The following is a 20,465-nucleotide window of genomic DNA, read 5'->3' as shown; positions in this document are numbered from 1 at the left end:
GGGATGCCTCCTTATCAGATGATTGTCAGTGGGGTACCATAGAACACCCCCTAAAATGTAATTATTTCTATTGCTCTTTGTGATTGTTCAGAACTTGATGGTAAGACCTTATTGCTGAAGATACTGTATATTTGAATCATAGAACATAGAGAAATCAAGCTGGAACCAACCTGGAAGCTTTATCCCTGTTGGCTAGCTTTCATGCAAAGTTTGTGCAAGGGAGAAAAGTAATCAATAGTCTTACCAAGCATGAACTTTGCAAACTACAAGAGCAATAGATCCGGCAAGCATACTTACTGATGCAATGGTGGTACAGATGTTACAGGCATAACCAACCACTATTCCACTATCAATCGAATTGAAAGACCATTCCACATGATGCCATTAACCACCCTCCCACCAAAAAAATCTATGACTAGCTAGGTTATACACCCTAGGGAAGAATAAAATACTATTATTCTACAATTATTCTACAAAATGGACATAATAAACTGCCCCTATGTTCTTATTAGTATACCCATATAATAGTACATCTTTCAAAACTCATTAAAGAACTTTTCTTTGCAATAAATGGTAATTAATACAGACAGCCACAATTGCTCAACATGCACAGAATAAGAAACTGTTCTCAGTCCTAAATGGGACATCTATATTTTATTCCCTCTGATCCCAAAGCTTAGTGATGGCGCAGAAGAGGAATCATGAAGATTGTAAGAGGCAGTGGAAGTGGATGTCTGCGATAAAACACTATCTGCTGGACATGACTGGGACATTGCACACATGATCTCACAGCAGCCATGACTGCTCACACAAGATCAAGCTAGACAAAAATCCCAGCATGAGTGAGAGAGGAGCTCATGGACTCCCACCCCTAACCAAGGGGTTATTGCCAGGTGATGGCCAGTGGAGGGTGGAGTGACATTTTCTGCAGGGATGTGGTATCATAGAAGCTACCCATGCTTGGTACACCTTTATGTACACCCAGATACATAGCAGAACAACTATGGAACTCAGTGACTTAAAAGAAAAAAATACATGAAGTTGGGAAGGAGAGTGGTCCAGAGAACAGGGCATGAATTAGAGGGTAAAGAATGGAAATAGATTTGATCAATACACACAATATGCATGTATAAAATTATCAATAAAAGGAAAACAAAATGTGTAAATGAGTATGTAAAGGAAAGAATATAGCATGTCTGAAAATAACCACATATATGTCCTTCATTATCATCACCTTAAAAACAGATACTAATAACTCTATTATGACTATAAAGCTTGTTTTTTCTTTCTACACAAGGGAAATATGTGTTAATGGACTTCAAGTTTTCAATGCAATTTTCACTGGCAAAGCTTCCTGCTTAAAGACATTTTCAAGATTCTGTTCATCTACAGTGTGACACTTCTCAGCTCTCATCCAGTCACAAATGCAGAGGTAGCGCTCTATAATTCACATTAGCTTTCCAATAAATCAATCGATTTAGGTTGTACAGTGTTCTAATTCAGCTTCTATTTTCTTCACTGGTAAATCTCAAGTTTCATACCCACAACCAGCCAGGGCCCAGAATAGAAGATTTAACAGAAGCTTTAGCGTGGTAGCTGTTGAGTAAGTGTTCTGATACATTTTCACACTATAAACATTTAATGAGTCTGGTTCCCAGCACAATATTTACTACACCCATTTATTTCCTAGTAGTATATTTGCAGGAGCAAAATAGAGCAAAGGTTATTTCAGATCCTCCACCAATATAGCTCCCTGTAAATAATATAAAGTGCAACCATTTAACTCACAAAATTATTGTTAAAAGGTTAAATGTTCAGTAAATTCTGTCTCATCTAGTTCAGACTGCTCTGGCAATTATTTGTAACTTGATATACTTTTTTTCAGGCATTTTGTTCTGAAGCCTATCTTTGACTACAGGTAAATTTCAGCTATCAAGACAGAATTAGGTTCTCGGGAAAATGTGTTAGGTCTTTTGCCTGCTTGTTCGGAAGTAAATGGGCCATAAGAGGTAGTCTGTTCTTGAAAAGACCCTTTCCCAGGCTCTCGCCTCTCCAACCTCTGCATGCACCTCAAACTGAAGTGAGAAACCAAGTATGTCTCAGTGGAGGACCAATTTGGAAAACTTTGGGGATAAATGAGGTCTTTTGTGGGAATGTCTCTGAACACAAATCTGTTTAACACTTTGGAAAAATGTGCTATACAATTCCACCTGCCCATTCCTCTGGAAAGTTCCACCACATTACAAGAAGCACTTTCCAAATAGAGACTATTGCTACTTAATGTTCCACGGACAGTGTTTAATCCACCAGGAAGACTTAGTTACATTTATAACTTTTCTGATGATTCATATAGAGTAAGAACCTTAGCATACATTATGCTGAATTTTGATTGAGCACATTAAGTTCTACCTAGGAAAACTCAATACAAGCACAACTATAAATTCTTCTGGAATCAGAACAGCTAGACCCATTTCCCGGATGCTCCTATCCACTAGCTTCCTGATGAGAAATATACACAGCTTATTTTCTGTAAAGCAAATACAAAATTTTCAATGATGATATTTAATAATCAAGTGAATAATTCGTGTCAAATGTTTAGCCAGAAGGGCTGGAGAAGCAGCTCAGCAGTTAGAAGAGCTTGAGCAAGCATGAGGACCAGAGTTCAAATCCCAGCATCTACTTAACAAGCCAAGCATCTAACACACACTAGTAACCCCAATTCTGCTCTGAGAGGATCAGAGACAAGAAGATTCATTATACTTGCTGATTTCACATCTAGCCAAGAAAATAAGAGCTCCAGGTTTAGGGAGAGCTTCTGCCTCAAAGGAATAGTGAAGACTGGTAGAGGAGACTCCTGATGCTCTCTGCTGGCCTCTGTGCATACATACACATACACAAACACACACACATATGTATGTATGTATTCATGTATATGGGTGTATGTGTATGCCCCTGCACATCTAAATAAATAAATACTTAAAACATAAATATGTATAAGTAAATCTCAAAACATTTTAGTCATCTAGAAATATTTTATTTTTAAAGATTGGATTCATTTAGAAAAAAACAAACAAGAAAAAAACTCTCAATCCAAAGGATGAGAGTTTATGTCTCAAGACATCTGCCAAGTAATAGCTACAGATTGCTAACCATCTTAATAAAAGATATTGTATTGTATATGCATTCAGGAGTGGAACATATGTAAACCCCCATGTTTATTTTAACAGGGGAGCAAAGTAGAGAGTGGAATACAGCAGTTTTCTTTTGGATGCAACTACCCGGAAGGAAAATAGGTATGAGGAGGGCAAACTACCTTTTTATTGTCCACGCCAAATGGTTTATATAATATATATAATCAATCACATATATATGATCGAATATATATATGTATATACTTATATATGTATACATATACATATTCAACTTGGGGCATCTCTCTGAAAGCCCACTTCCTAGCTACTAGACAACCAAGTACCCTGGACAGGTGATTTTCTATGCCCACTGCTGCAGTAGAGCAAACATGCCCCCATGTCAGACCTAGGATTTGCACATTAAGACCAAGTTACCATTTGTCTGCAGATGCCCTGACTTCCCACAGTGGGTAAGCTTGCATCTTCAGAGCTGACCTCTATGAAGAGGTGCACATCAAAGCAGACAGACAGGTCAGGATCCTGTGTTGCGAGAGAAACCAGGATCTTTTCAACAGTTCTTTCAACAGTATTCCTTGTTTTTGAAGGAAGTCAAGAAACCAACCCTCCCAAGCAGAAAAGCACACACGGTCTACGTCACATGGCAAACCACACACAGTCTAGTCACCTTCTAGGTCACATTCTAAACCCCAGCACTGGTGTGGGGTACCAGTAAAGGCAACCTGTGAAATCTTAAAACAGCCCAGTCAAGGTTGAAGGCCTCCAACTCAACTCTCCTCTTCATTGTCAAAGTCCATTAATTGAAGTAGTCTGACTTACAAGGGGTGAGAACAGCAGGGGCCGGCACACAGGGCCGGAACCAAGGACATCGAACAGCTGGTTCACTTGAGAACGCCCGTGATTCCTCAGGTTACAGCCACTAGTGACTGAGATAAAAATCCCTCTAAGAACATGTGTGTGACTTACAGACTGCTTTAGGGACACTAACAGTATCATTAAAAACATTAGGTGACCAGAGTGACAAGGTTTCAACAGGACGTGGATGTATTTTAGACAGGACTGTGTGTGGAGGGGCCAGAACAAGATACACATGACTAGCACTTCCCGTGGCCTCTAATCGCTCCTTCCCCTGGTCAATGAACGGTCATGTGTTTAACAGTGGCCATGCCGTTCCCCTTGCTACCTGGTATAAAATAATTGATCAACTCCCCAAAGCTTTTCGAACTACTATTGAGTTTCCCATGTATTTTGGTCCCCAAGTTTTATATGTTATTTATTTAGAGTCTAACACATTACTGGTATCTAGCTGCTCCCTTCTAGTATCTGTGACTGGTCCTAGGAAAGGAGATTTTCAATCTTAAAAACCATGACATCAAGATAAGCATATAACACACAAGATGGTTCTTTACAGAGAGCAAACATTAGATGATGGGAGATTAGTAGTTTCCGTTCTTTTTTTTTTTTTTCAACCTATCAGGGAAGAGTTCCTAAACTCTGCATATAATTAGGAATTTTATGCATTTTCACATGGATATAAAAATATACAATAATACAGCTAATAATATTGGATTAGAAGTGAAGACTGTTTAAAGGCATGTAACTAAAGGAAAAGCAAACAATCAAACTTAATAGTATTAGTTATCTAATAAATTTACTATGAAATTAAGAGCCATACAGACATTATGTAAGTTGTGCTGATTTTTAAGCCATCAATAAGACCTTAGTCATTTTAATTACAAATCTCTTTTTCATTGTGGAAAAATCTGTTTCTAAATAGTCTCTATAATGATGTTAAGGTTGAATATTTACTATGCATTGCTCTGAACAACCATACCTGTATTATAAATTCATGTCATCTGATAACACCATGCTGTTGCTACTGAACACTTGTAAGCAGGACAGAGGTCCATAAATATTGTTGCCAAGTTCACAAACATAGCAAGTGCCACAGCGGAACTATAAACCCAAGAATGAAGGCTCTAAATTTTTATCTTTAATCCTTGCACCATATTAACTCCCACTAAGGAGCCTCCATGTTGGACTGGGATAGCCAGCGCTCACTGATATCATATTTGAAGGCCTGGTGAATCCCTCAACTTGCTCAAAATTGGGTTTCTCGTCCACTTATGACCAGGTTTTACCCACAGTCTTCCTGTGGTTAATGAAAACCTCTTCTATAGAGCTACTCCATTAGACTTTAAAATTAGCTATCCGTGCTATATAAGATGTATGAGAGCTCCTTCCCCTTCCAAGCAGAGCCTACAGTCCAATCGTGGACAAGTCCTGCTGACTCCGGAGTTTATAACCTACGTTCACCAATTGAAAGGCGCAGAAAGGCCTGTATATTTCAGCCTAGTAAGGCACACTCTGAAAACCAATGCTCTCTAAGTACCAACTGTCAGTCGGCCCAGCCTTTGTAGGTCTGTTCCCCAGGCAGACTTCATTCCGTCTCTCGGCTGCCCAGTTATTAACTCCTAATAGCATCTCTGATCATGAACCTTGTTGCTAAAGGACTCAGAGTGTGATGCCCGCTACGATTCCTCCCTTTGCTCATGTCCCACACATCTATCCATCCATTCTATTATTATCTAGCTGATTCCTACTTACAAAGTTGAGCCTTGCTGCGGCTGTAGTGACCACAAGCGGGGTGGTGCGTGTAAGGGGTAAGGTGAGCTCAGGTTCCTACCATAGCCTCCCGCCTGGTTCCCAGCTTCTCACCTTATTTACATTGACTTTGTGCTCACGTGGTGTTAACATCGTCCCTGTAAGGCATGAGTTTCAGTGTGTTAAAGCCTTATCGAGTCCCAGTTTCTCAGAGGAAAGGCCTGCACAGCCTTCTGTAGCCTGGTCCCATTGGCTCTGTTCCCTGCTCGGTGAATGTCCCCTGTTGCTGACTCCACCCAGGTTCCTGGCTTCTATGACGTCACAAACACAGGGGCCGTGGCGTTCCTATGTTCTCGATCTCCATCTGCTCCTGGCTTAAACTCCTCAAATCTTTAAGGGTACCTCACCCCTTTATACTATGATATGCGATTTGGTTATTTATAATGACTTCTGTGCTTTTGCCTACACGCTCTCGCTAAAATATAAGCCCTTGTCAGAGGCAGTGACAGCATATATTTCTCGAGCACATACAACAGTGCTGATAAATTTCATACAGTAAATAAATCCTCCACTTTAGAAGTTGATTTACATAAAATAAAAATCTTCACTTGAATCTTAGGCAATTCCCATTGAAAGGCTACTGGCGGAGGAACGCTAAGTGCGCTGATAGGAAATCTGGCTGTCAATTCACAGAAAGGCCCAAGAAGGTCATTGAGACTGATTAGAGCTTGATAAAAGTCGGTTCTCTAAACTCCCACTTATGAACCGGAAGTCTGCTTCTGCTTACTTGTACTGAGATGTTAAATCACATTTTGGTTCTCTCCGCTTACCTCCAGCTCATCAAGAGCACTTCCCAGGGTTGCCGCCTGAGGTTCGGAAGTCGCCGGCACGCTGGGGATGCCTTGGGAAGCATTTGAAATGATATCAAGAGCGTTCTGAATCTCTTCACAGACTGTGTCCTTGCTGGCTTTGAGCGAAGCAACATCGGAATGTTCCAAACAAGCTGAACAGATGGAGTGCAAGAGCGGGGAGTTCTCCTTCAAAGCGGCCCGCGCCCCTGCAATTTCATCCCTCTGGGCTGGAGATTTTAAGTCCTGAAGAGAGGGGGGGGAAAACATTCTTACTCTTTATCATAGAAAGAAGACATATTACCTGGATGCTCCCTTGGGGCAAGAGGGGCAGCATGAGCAGTTGCAGGTGCTAAGCAGTCGGCTGGAGTAAACAAGGACCTGGGGAATCTGTACAGTCCTGAAGATTCTGAAGTCCTACTATAGGAGAGGAAGCAGTTCGCAGATAAAGGTCACAATGGTGGAGAGATGTCACTGGTCAGCCATAAATGTTGACTTAGTTTGATTCCTATTACTGATATTAAATACAATGACAAATCAACTTAAAGGAAAAATGTAGGTTTTGTTTTTTTTTTTTTTTTTTTTACTCTTTGGAAGTCTGCCATCCAGCACCCAAATAAATACACAGAGACTTATTCTTACTTATGAATGCCCGGCCTTAGCTTGGCTTGCTTCATGCCAACTTTTCTAACTTAAATTATCCCATTTCTCTCTAACTACATTATGACTCTGAGCTTTTTGCCTTTCTTTATTTTATATATCTTACTTTTCTTCTTATTCCATAGCTGGATAGCTGGTTGTGTGGCTGGGTGGCTGGAATCCTTCTCTCCTTCTCCTTTCTCATGCCTCCCTTTCTCTTTTTAGATTTCGCCTATTTATTCTCTCTGCCTGCCAGCCCCGCCTATCCTTTCTCTGCCCAGCTCGTGGCTGTTCAACTCTTTATTAGACCAATCAGGTGTCTCGGGCAGGCAAATAAGAGCAGCTCAGGAAAAATCCATGCAATACATGGGCGCCATTTAACAAGATCATCAAGGTTTGTAAGATAAGAAAAATTATCAATAAATTGTCATAGACTAGACTGGATTAGAACTGGATGCCTGATAATTATATGCAATGTCACTGGACTGGATCCTAAAGCAGAATAAAGGCATTGTGCAAACCTGATAAATCCAAATAAAGGCCGTTAGTTGTAGTTGATAGTGATGCGTCTATGTTATCTTTGTGCTTGGACAAATTTTAAGACATTAGAAAACTAATAGAACGGAATTCTCTCTACTGTCATGATTTTTCTGTATACAAACACATAATTGTAGTGATATTTCATTTGTATGTTAATAAATAAAACTTGCCTAAAGATCAGAGAGTAAAACAGCCACACTGGTCAGCGTTATAGGCCAGGCAGTGGTGGCACACACCTTTAATCCAAGTTGGCACACTAGTTAGCCATAGAAATCAGGCGGTAGTGGTGCACACCTTTAATTCCTGCACTAGAGAGGAATATAAGACAGGAGGAGACAGCTCTCAGACGCTATCTCATCCTGAGGATTCCTGGAGGCAATATCGCCATTTCCAACTGAGGTAGAGAAAAGAGCCAGTAGCTGGCTGTTTTGCTTTCCTGACTTTCAAGTTGAACCCCAGTATTTGTCTCTGGATTTTTATTGATCATGCTATACATAATTATTCCCACAAATTTTCTTTGAAATAGCTGTGAAAGGGCATGGACATTTGTACTCGTTCATGCGTGTCATATGCAGCATCTTTTACAAAATCCATAAAGATTTGATAAATGTGATTGTTATCTCATTTTTCAAAATGAGAAAGCTGAGGTTTCAAAAACACTAAGTATCTTCAGGCAAGGGGCAGAACAAAGTGGATATACTGTGTCTTTTATAGCCTGTTAGTCAGCCTCATCCTGACAAAGTTGCATTCTTTCCTGTTCAGTAAGGGTTTTATTCGTTATTTAAGAACGAAGTCTGAACTTATGTATGACAGCCTATGAAGTACTTCTACACAGCACCTTTCTTACTATAAATCTCAGCTTTGGCTCAAGTTCGTCATTAGCTGCCCAGTGCTAACTAAGGAATACTTAGTGGAAGATAAAGAGACCCGTAAGCGAACAGAGACCTAAACATAGGTTTACTCATGACAAACATTCTTGGTTTTGTTTGTTTTCCACCACACTCTCCTTGTCTAGGACATTGTTGCTGGGATTAATAAATGGCCTGGGTCACTGTGTTTTTAGTTCCTTCCCCACACAGGCTTTCTGGAGATTAGCTTCCTTACAAATTGTGGGGAGGGCAGCTAGAGCAGCTGTCAACCCATTGCTCATGCTCATTAAATACCCTAGAAAAGACAATTCGTGACTTCCTTGGCATCCCATGCTTTCCCCCTTATCTGTGGTCTGGGTCCTAGTTTTGGCTCTAACATTAGGGCTACAAGATGGGAGTCACCCATTCTTTGGGTATCTGTTTCTCCTTCTGTGAAAATGGAGACAATGATACCTCTGCCGATCTTCTTACAAGACAGCACAACAGCAGACATAGAACACACCCTGCGGCCATACACGCTCAAGGCTGCCAGCTTCTTCCGATCTTAGCAGCCACTTGGATGTAAGAAATGGAATGTATATGGAAAGCAGTAAATAATTATAGACAATATAATGGATCGTCCCTTACATTTTATCAAAAATAGTATGTAGCTTTCATCCTGTGGCGGTCTTGGGGATTTTCATATCCCTGGCTTATAGCAGCACTCACCAATGGAAGTCACATTAGGACATATGAAGTTGTAAATTGCATGAAGAACATAATGAGTAGAAAGGGTGCACAGGTCCTGTGAGGAACACTCACAAAAAGCATAAATGTTCAGAAAGAGCCTCACGAGACTCTCTGTGTGAGACAGCGTAATCAGAACACATGTTACATGTTCCTCTAAGAAGCCATGCATAGTTCCTTATTTAGAATGATATTGTCAGTATTCAGGTGGGAAATAGCGTACGTAAGTCACTGCAAAGGAGGGTAAAGTTGAAAAACATCATTTCCTTTGCTTTGGTGGTGGCGAGGCATATCTTACCATAAGTTGCATGACTTTAGTTCTGTAAGGACATTGGGGTTTTTAAGAGTACAAACGTGTTTGGTTTTCAAGCACATGCCTTATCATCCTACCTAAGGCAATGACAGAATCCTGAGTGAGTACCAGTACATCAAATATCAACTCTGTGAGACCAGTAAGGAAGAACATGATCTATAAGCATAGCAAAATTCATACATTCTGACAGTGTATAGAATGGAAACAAGGTAGAGGCTTCTGAGAGCATTTGAGAAGACAAGGTCATTGCTCACAAATGATACTGTACATTATATAGTTGATGTGCCAAATATACTCCTGGATAGACGGCCATCATTCTTCTAAATTAAAGCCTACTGTAGGTGTTAGTGGTTACTTTAATCGATGATACTATGGGCTTATAGGCTATCTGTTTATCCTTACTCCAAACCAGTCCAAAATATTTATTCAGTATCAAGGTCAAGTGAGGATGTCCCTGGATAGACAGGTGTACAGAATTCAGCTCCTCAAGGACTGACACTTATTTAATATCTTTTATAAATGTATCAGATAAAAAAACACACACAGGATTTCCAAGCCTAAGAGGCATTAAATGCTTCCAGCTGATGAAGAAACTCGCAGATGGGATTATAAAGAAAAGAGAAGACCTTACACATCTATACAAGCTGGTAGAGAGAGTAACAAACGAATTTTAACCCCAGCAAAGAAAATGAAGTATATGTAGAGATTTTAAAGAGCACATAACATAAAAACGGGATGCTCTAAGCTATCTGTCAATTTAATCATTCAACCAACAATTATTGAGCCTATGTTATGCATCAAGTATTATGTTGATTAAGGGCTGGGAATGTCAAGAGAAAGTTCTCAAACCAAAAGTGTAGACAAACAAAGAAATTTTTATGGAAACTGAGGGCTGGAGAGGGAGCTCAGTTCTTAGGAGCAGTTGTTGCTCTTGCAGAGGACCCAGGTTCAGTCCCCAGCACCAACATGGCGGCAAACAACTTGCAGTTCCCACTAGAGGAAGATCTGCTACCCTTTTCTGGCCTCTGGGATCACTACATGAATGCGATAAATATACATGCATGCAGGCAAACATTTATCCATATAAAATAACTATTTTTTTAAAATTATGTAGAAACTAAAATAAAGTTACAGTATAAAGGAAAATCCTCATCTTGAAGGGGCTAAAACTACTCTATCAGTTAATTTATTTATGCTTTTGATGGCATAAATGATAAATAAATTAGCATATATCCAAGGTCTACAACATGCTGCACACACAACACACATCATGTAATAATTTCTACAATTAAATTCATTAGCACCACGCTCACTATACCTAATCACCTCATATGTGTACATTGTGTGATTACTTAATACATATTCTCCTAGTTCATTCCAAGTAAGCAATACATTATTACCAGTTATCACTACCATACTGCAATTAGACACCCAGAACTTATACATCTTAAAACTATCATTTGTATCCCTTAATTATTCTCATTTACTTCATGCCCTACTCCTAGCAACCAGCATGAAACACTCTTCTAAATTTTAGACTTCTTTTAGAATACATACAAAAAAAAATGAGATTATCATGTATTTGCTTTTCTCTGTCTGTGATCTTGCCTAGCACAGTGTCCTCCAGGTTCATCCATGCTGTTGCAAATACAGGAGTTCAGAACAAAGTGAATCTTAGGCAGTGAGAAGAAGCCGTTCTCTAAGCAGTGCAGAACAAAACACCAAGCAAAGGAAACCATGACTGTGACAGCGGGAAGCACAGAACGGAGAGGAGCATGCAGGCTAAGGCGGGTGGCACTACAAACAGAGGAAACCTGAGCCGCAAGGTAGCAAGTGCACCTGGGAAAGTCAGCAGGAGACACCTCCCATGTTAGGCTAAAGAACTGTAAAAGCAACAAGATCACTTGGGTATTTCGAAGACGGCTTTGGCAGTAGCCGTATGAATAGACTGCCGAGGATGTCATTGCAGCCAGGGAGGCCAGGCAATAGTCCAGCGCAGGTGAGGTGATCCTGTCTAACACTGGACAGGATCATAGGCTAAAGCAGGAAGGTGTTGTGGGATACTTGTACAGTGTGTGAAAATGTATTGCTGTGATTGGTGAAATAAAGAACTGAACGGCCAATAGCTAGGCAGGAGAGAATAGGCGGAACTTCCAGGGACTATGGGAAGAGGAAAGGCAGATTCACCAGGAAGATGGGGGGGGGGGGGGCGGCATGCAGTATGGAAATGAGGATGCAGAACATAGATTTAAAAATATGGATTAATTTAAGTTAGCAGAGCTAGTTGGAAACTAGCTTTCATAATTGGTAGTAAGTCTCCATTTGTGGGCTGGCAATCCCAGCCAGAAAGGACTACTACGGGAAGGAGCCATGCAACACTCATGAGGGGAATACCCTAAGACACTGGAGCAGGAGGTATTCCCCTGTGTCTAGAAAATGACTTCAGTGATTGTAAGCATAAAAAGGCATTCGCCAAGACGCGAATGCAGTGAGAAGAATGTGTTTGTGAGAAATAGGTGAACTGCATTTGTGGTGGATCAGATGTAAGATTAGAACCGTTCATAAGTGAAAACGCACTCGACAGTGAGGATGTAAGCTCAGACACAGATCTGTCGGTCATCTGCTCTTCCTTGGAGGTCCACGCTATGTGTGAAGGCAGCAGCATCTTCAGACAGTATGAACGCCACACTGAGAAAGGGAACCTGGAACCAAGCACTGTCCCTTGAATACATCAATGAGATTATGTGCTAGCCCCAAAGGACAAATATGGAACATGTTCAAACTGCCAAAATGGATATCAGAAAAGACTGAACTTAAAACATCTTATGTTTTAAAAATTAAAAAAAAAATCAATAACAGAGAGTATAGGACAAGAATTAAACTGTTGATAATTATTCTTTTCATAAGAAGCAGTTTAGAAATACAGAATGACTTTTCTATTGTGTAAGTTAAAGGTATGTCTGCCCACCTTTAAGAAGAAAGATTTATATTGAAGAATACATCATTTAAAAATGCCTAGAAGCTATGAATGAGCTCGGTCACATATTAACAGATTTCTTTACCAAATCTGCAAAACTAGATTAAGGAAGTAGCTTTTCAAATTTGATGAAACAAATCAAAAGTATCTGTCAACACTGTTGTCTCTCCCAGTTCATTGTCATTCATTATATGCATGAAAGGCATATAATTTATTATTTTGAATCCCATTACTTAGCAACACAAGGCAAATGAGTTTAATGCAATTTTGTTGTAGAAACAAAAGACCAATGAGCTTCAAGTAAGTCAGATATGGACTAGAGAGATGGAGCAGTGGTTAAGAGCATGGGCTACTCTTTTAGAGGACTCAGTTCAGTTCCCAGCATTCACCACCCTCTATAACTCCAGTACAGGGGATCCAGTGACTTCCTCTGTTCTCTATAGGTACCACACCATACAGATAAATCACTCATACACATAAAATAAAAGCAAATAAAAGCAAATAAAGCTTTTAAAACAAAATTAGACAAAGATATACTTCAAAGGGAAATAGAGAATTTGGATATCATTATTATTACTCCAAGAAATCTAAATTGCAGAAAATATCATTCAAACAAATTTGTATATGAAGAACTACAGAAAGTTAAACTACAACTATCTCCACACTAAATCCTAGTGAAACCACTGGTACAACTACTTTGGAAAGCTGCCTTATAGACCCACCTGGAGCTGAGTGTGCACACGTCCCACTAAGCTATCCTACCCAGGGGGAGATGAGGCACATGTATGGAAATGCGCTCATATGTTCATCAAAAGACACAAAGATATTCGCAGCCGGCTGTTCCCGAGAGTTCTAAACTGGAAACATAGTAATGAGAATCAACAGAATGTGCTCCATGCAGGAGAGTGAGAAACCCCACACAGGGTATGTGTTGTTTTATTCTAGCTATATAAAGTTTGACTCTGACAACACGAATTCGGAGGAGGAATCAGAATGGTGATTACTCTGAAGGAGTGGTCAGGGAAGAAATCTAACTCTGGCAATTCTGTTTCCTTTCCTAGGCTCTAGATACGCCGGTGTCTGCTGCAAGTTCTTACTGAGCTACATACTTTTGAGCTGGGTAAGCTACATACATTTTTCTGAATGACTGCTCTAATTTAGTTATTTTAAGTTGATATAAGGGCTGACAAGATGGTGAACGGGTAATGGCTCTTGCCAAAGGCCCTTGCCACCAAGTCTAATGACATGAGTTTGATCCCCAGGACCTGCGAGATCCCCAGGGCCTGCGAGGTAGAACAAATTCCCACAAATTATCTTCTGATTTCCACACACACACACACATCCCACATAATACATTAATAAGTGTAATAAAATTGTGAGATTACTTAAAGTTGAAGGAAGCAAATGTGCTAGTATCTGTGCCATGTGCTGTCTCTTAGCAGTTAACACTGATACAAGTCACCCCAGGACCACCCCTGGTGAGTGCATGTCCCTTGTTAAGGGGGTGATAAGAAAGCTGAATACACAGTCTGCTTTCTGCCTGGTTAAAGGAATTTTATTTGAAAAAGGGAAAAAAAATCTGACTACTTGAAAATAAACACAAAAAGAGGAAGTTGCTGTGAGCTGGCTGTCAGAAAGGCCAGAGCCACAGAGTCAAGGCAGAGACTGGTTCTGCACGCCCTGGGACAAAGCTGCAAGCTGTCCCAGAGTCTCGGAGAATAGTCCCTGATAAGCTGTATTCCTGCCTGTGGAGCCTCAGCAGATATTCTGCTCACCAAAGCAGAGTTACATACAAATGCCCACGTTTTTCTTCCTGGCATTCAAATGAAGCCTCAGAAGCTAATAAAACCACTCTAGTCACCGGGAGTTACTAGTAAAGGGGCTAAGAAAGAGCAGTGTTTGTTTTCTGGAGATTAGGAAGGCATGTCACAAGAAAGCCTTGTACTCTTTGCTTTTTGGATTCTCCATGGGGTTGGCTTCTCTCCCCAACCTTCCCTCTGCCAAGATGCCACATGCTGACTATTTTATTGGTCACTGGGCAGCTTCTATTGGAAGACAAAACAGTGTAAAGGCATGCTGATGTCAGTGTTTTTCTCCAACATAAATCAGGAGATGGGAATACTTGACCATGACTGACCTGAGCAACAGAAGATACTGAACAAGAACAGATGGCAGAGAAAAGAAAATAGAGATTCTGGGATCTTATAATCAAGACATCGTTAAGTAGCAGAGAGAGACTTCCACTGCTAGCCCATTATATTTTACATTAAAAGGTCGAATTCAGTAAAGGGGAGAATAAAAGAAGTGATCATGTTCAAATAGGCAAATGGAAAATCACTGGGTAATTGCTGTGGGAAACGCTCTTCTACACTGTAAAGATTTGTCACCCATATTGGTTTAATAAAATGCTGATTGACCAGTAGTCTGGAAGGACACATCAGTGAGGTGACCAGACCAGGAGAATTATGGAAAGAGGAAAGGCAGGTACAGTAACCAGTCAGATGCAGAGGAAGCAAGATGAGAATGCCTCACTGATCAAAAGTACCAAGTCATGTGACTAAACATAGATAAGAATTATGGGTTAATTTAAGCTGTAAGAGCTAGCTAATAATAATCCTGAGATAATAGGCCAAACAGTTTATAATTAACATAGGCCTCTGTGTGTGTTTGGGGGGAGTGAATGGTTTTGGGACTAGGTGGGACAGAAACTTCCATCTATAGGTAATTATATTAAGTGAATCTCCAAAGCACATATTAGGCCATTAACATATACCTTGGGTAACTGAAAGACACAAGGCTAAACGTTAACAACTTCAAATAAATTGCCTACGTAAACATCACCCCTGGTTTGTTTGCTTGTGTCCTGAGAAGGGATCTCAGACTGTTCTCCTGCCTCATCCTCCAGGCAAGTTAATCGTCCCGTATGGTTATATAGCAATTTATCCTATTCAACATATTTCCAGAGACTCCTCCTTTTCAAGGAATCCCATGGGGAGATGTAAGAAGTATTTTATGCATATTTATCAAACAAAATAAAAGAAAATGGATAATTCTCCAAAGGCACACACAGATCAATACAAAGAATGGCAGCAATTGTTCTCAGAGCATCAGCCCCATTGAGCAGCCAGGATGCCTCTTTTACTATTGCACATTCAATTGCTTTCTCATTCATGGGCCAGCTGTGGGTGGGATTCAAGACTGGATCATGTCTCAGTATGCTTTTTATCCAACATTATTTCTCTACGTTATCAGTAGCTTTAGCATCTGGTCTCAAAGACTGTCAAAAAACAAAAAGATTTTCTTTATGTCCTGTCCTTCTATGGTAACTCAACAGAGAATAGACCAAGGAAAACAACTGTCATACCTAGAATGACTCAGATTAACAAACACGGTCCTTAATTGAACTGCAGGACAAGACTGATTAGAAACCTAAGGATGGGAACTGGAGATGGAGATGGCCGGGCAGTTTTACCAGGGGACCTGAAAGCACTTTCAGAAATGGTAGAGGTCCTATGGGCAGTCCTGCGCTTGCCGGGGCTCAGGGATGCCAGGAGAGAGTTCTGGTTTATGGTTCCTTGTTATCTCTTCTCCTACATGACTACGCCGCCTGGAAGCCATACCTGAGGATGTGACTGACACTGAGGCAGGTACCTGGACCACATCACCATGCCTCACCCATTGTCTGCCATCCTTCTGCTTACCAAAGCTCCCAGACCGTGGAATTGATGGGATTCCATGTCAGCCCTGCTGTACCTGCACTGCTTCCTCTCTGTCCCTTAGGCTCTGACCTACGAATCTATGACAAATTTCTTTCTAAAACCCACCTGCTCTGTCCATGGATTTCATTCTTCGAGTTTCTGAGATGAGGAAGGACCCAGAGCCACTAATTCAGCGGAGGACTTGTGTGGCCTTTTGGTACCCTAACTCCTGACGTAAAGTCTATCTGAGGCAAGAATGCAAACCTCATGAACGTCACAGGCTCCACTTCTCCCCATTTCACTGAGGGCAAAACTATGGCTTGAAACGGAAGTGTGGTCCATACCATGATTCAAAGGGCATAAAAATATGTCAGAGATGCATGGAGGAGAAGAGTGAAAAATAGCCATTATCAACTTGAACAGTCCCATCTACTTTTCATAACAAAGAAACCTTCTAAATATAAGCTCTTAGTAATGATTGCCTAATGATTGCTTTTCCAGGAGAAATCTTGTTTGGCTTTTTAGTTTAATTCAACAAGCTTGAAACACCTGCTCTAAGGTGTTGAAGCTGAGACTACAAATTCTGGTGTTTATTCTAAGCAGGAGGCACGAAAGGGACAGATGTTAGTAAGAGGGAGTGGCAAGGCCCAGGCACACGATAAACTGTCTCCTCAAATTTGGAAGCATTCAGATCCAAATTGGCCAGGCTAAAAGAGAGAGAGACAGAGACAGAGACAGAGAGAGAGAAACTGAGAGAGACAAAGAGACTGACAGAGACAGAGAGAAAGGGAGTCTGTGTTTTATATTCATAGCATATACATAATTGACCTTGGAAAAAATTGGAAAATAGATAATACATACATGTCCCTGGGTCCAATGAACCTACAATAAGCTGGAAAAAAAATACAGGTGGCACATTTCCAAGGCAGGAAATCAGACTCATTACAATGGAAACAGCAAGAGCTGACCATAACTACGAGGTTGGAATTCCAATGCAAAACCTCTCCAGCCACAGGCGATTTCAAGTAGAATAATGAACCGAACTTCAGCTACCAAATGAGGATAATAATTCCAACTTTCCAGGGTATTAATGAGGTTAAATTATTCACTGTGAAATACCTTCCCCACATTTCCTTACTTGATCTAGATCTATGAACAAACTTCAGGCCATGTTGCCTCCCTAAAAATGTTCCTGACCGTCTTCTTCGGCAACAGTGGATTGGGATTTCAGTTGCCAGATATTTCCCACCTTTTCAAGCTTCAAACGCGTAGCTAAATTTTGGGGATCAAAATAAACACGCCTAAAATAGAAATCGTTGCCTTTTTTATACACACACTTCCCCTTGCCTCGCTGAGCCTTTTCAGCCTGAATGGTGCGCTGATTGCCAACTGAACCGTGAGACGCCCTGAGCAACAGCTTCGCTACCTTCTTCTCTTTACATTTTTCTGCTCTGCGTAGCTGTTCCTTGTCCTTGGTGGGGCACAAGTTTGGGGGAGAAATGAGTATGTGTGCGTGCGAACGTCAGGGAAGGGGACACGTGAAGGAAAACGGCGAGAGCGCAAGCTTTTCTGTTGCTCTGCTTTATCGTATTGATCTTTCCTTTCTCTGTAATTCCATCAGAGGCAACTTCTTAAAATTCAAACCTGATCTTCACTCGCTGCTTGACAACTTTCCAGTGAGTGTTATAAAGTATTCACCGGAGAGCTCACACGTGATAAAGCTCACAGGGGTCACTGTGAGAACGGTCTCTCCCTGGCCCCATTCCTGCTCCTCCAGCCACACGGCGCCGTGAGGTTTCTGGATCCTCTGCATGTGCTGGGCCTGTGGATCCTCTGAAGTCTCCTGGACTCTCACGTCATGATCTGTTGCACAGACCCCACTCGTGCACACCTCTACCACAGCACAACTTAACACCTGACATCAAGCCATTGCTTTCTGCTGTGCTTAGATGTTAACAGGGCTAAGTCTCTCACCAAATTGTTTCATTGTCGTCCAAAGACTCGAATGCCCCCAATGACTGGCCTTTGCTTAAGAGTAGCTCCGAGTCCTAATGAACGAATAATACCCCTTACCACCAGTAAGGAAGTGAGAACACTGTGAGAGGAGAAGATGATAATTTAGGTATCCGCAAAATAAAACGTCTAATCCTGGAAAATTATAGTTGTGTTAACAACTATGTTTTTTAAAGGTAAGATCTGCTGGGCCTAGCAAGGAATTATCTTAATTGTGTTCCAAATGAAGCTGATGATGCCTGTTTGTAAACTACCCTTGAAAGCGTTCTGGCCAAGGCCTCTTTTCAAAAGCTAGCAATGACAACTTTTGCCACAGGCACACAAGGGTGTCATTCAGACTGTAATGCTGTGGAGCTTAGGAGATATTAGAAAGCACTTGCTTTCGAGCACATTCTCCAACAGGAAGCAAGACCTTGAACAGGAGGGGGATAAACAGTGTTCCACAGCAATTACATTTTCTTCAAAGGCCAAGCTGGTGGCCCCGCGTTAACAACTGAGGTCAACAATCTTGCCGTGATTGGATCTCAACAAGTGTCTACACGGTAGGATGGACGGCTATGGGAAAATACGAAAAATTATTGCCTGGACCTGAAGTCTCGTTTCCCCCAGAAATTGTTAGTTATTGCTAGTAAAGGAAATAGGTTAAAACTGGTAAACTAGATAAGAGCTAGTCTGGGAAACAAAGTATAGGGAGCTTATGCCTCAGGGAGAAGTGGGTATTTCTAGATGTGCAGGTAGGAGACGCGTAAGGTAACTGAGAAAAGAGTCTGTGGGCTCGCTAGCCCTCTCAGACATGAGCTGTGAAAACCTGAGCTCCTCCCACCCACAGTTTCCACAGTGAATGGCATTCAATCCAGTTGTTCGAGCCAAAAAAAAAAAAAATGTTTTAAACCTTAAATGTCTCTGTCTTATATGTTATGTTCAGTCTACTGGGAGAAAAATCTATCCATTACCATCATTTATTCAGAATTTGATCTATCACTTCCTACTTCAAACCTATCTATGTCATTTCCCACACTCCCTCCTCAATATTCTACATGACAGTTTGGAAGTCTAACGCCCATATTCTCAGGCATTTGAATACTTGGTCCCCGATTGGTGGCGCTGTTTAGAGGGTATAGCTTTGTTGGAAGAAGTATGTCACTGGGGTGGGCTTTGAGAGTTCAAAAACCCATTTGCTTTCTCTGTATGCCCTTCCTCCAATTTGAGATGCGAGCTCTCAGCTGCTCTAGTCAAAACACCTGCGCTGGGCCATGCTTCCCTGCCATAATGGTGATGGACTCTTATCCCTTTGGAACCATAGGCCCCAAATAAACCTGCCCTACTATAGTTGCCTTGGTCATGGTGTTTGTCACAGCAGCAGAAAGGTAGCTAATCCGTTCTCCATGCTCACTGAGACCATGTCATATAGACCTCCTTACTATTTTTCCAAGAGTCTAGTCATGTCCCTAATTTTGGCCTTTCCAGTGCTGGCATGCTGCTCTATATCTATGACTGGACTCACTCTCACTACCATAGTATATTCATTCATTCATTCGTTTGTTTCTTTGTTCATTTGTGTGTGCGTGCGTGTGTGCATGCGTGCATGCATGCGTGCATGCGTTCTTTCAATTTGTATGTAGATGGATGCATGTGCCAGCTGCCTATCCAGAGGGCAGAAGACACTTGCAGGAGTTGGTTCTCTCCTTATACCACACAGGTCCCAGAGACCTCACCCAGCTTGTCAGACTCAGCAATAAGCCCCTTTCCCCACTGAGCAATCTCATTGGCCCCTGCCTCGTTTCTAAGTTTTTCTAAGACTTGTCAGGAAGATTTTCCCCGATTAGCTAGTCAAATAGCTCAGCCAACAACTCCAGTCTCAATCTGCCATATCCCCTTTCCTTGTTTTATTTTCCTCTTATTATTCATATTAATGTATATTATAGTTAATACTTTGGGTATATTTTCAATAGAATGGAAGTTTCATCAAAGTATAGGGTAAAATATTTATGTTTAATAAATGGTTTAGAAATGATATTTATCTACTCCTCAAGTCATTGAGTATATGCAGTTAAATATTTAGAGGTTCTTAATGATATATATAAAAAAA

General features: G+C 41.0%; 1 protein-coding gene across 1 annotated transcript in view; it reads right to left on the bottom strand.

Moving 5' to 3' along the window:
* The window catches only part of Ctnna3 (catenin alpha 3), a 1,259,162-nt gene that overhangs the window by 1,017,698 nt on the left and 220,999 nt on the right, over positions 1–20,465 (bottom strand). Inside the window, exon 6 of the mRNA XM_057751057.1 lies at positions 6,584–6,847. Coding sequence (XP_057607040.1) covers positions 6,584–6,847 — 264 coding nt within the window. The remainder of the gene's footprint in view (positions 1–6,583; positions 6,848–20,465) is intronic.

This window comes from Chionomys nivalis, chromosome 19, assembly GCF_950005125.1.
Source record: "Chionomys nivalis chromosome 19, mChiNiv1.1, whole genome shotgun sequence".
Lineage (NCBI taxonomy): Eukaryota > Metazoa > Chordata > Mammalia > Rodentia > Cricetidae > Chionomys > Chionomys nivalis.
The sequence above is the reverse complement of the archived record's forward strand: the minus strand, read 5'-3'. Positions and strand labels throughout refer to the sequence as shown.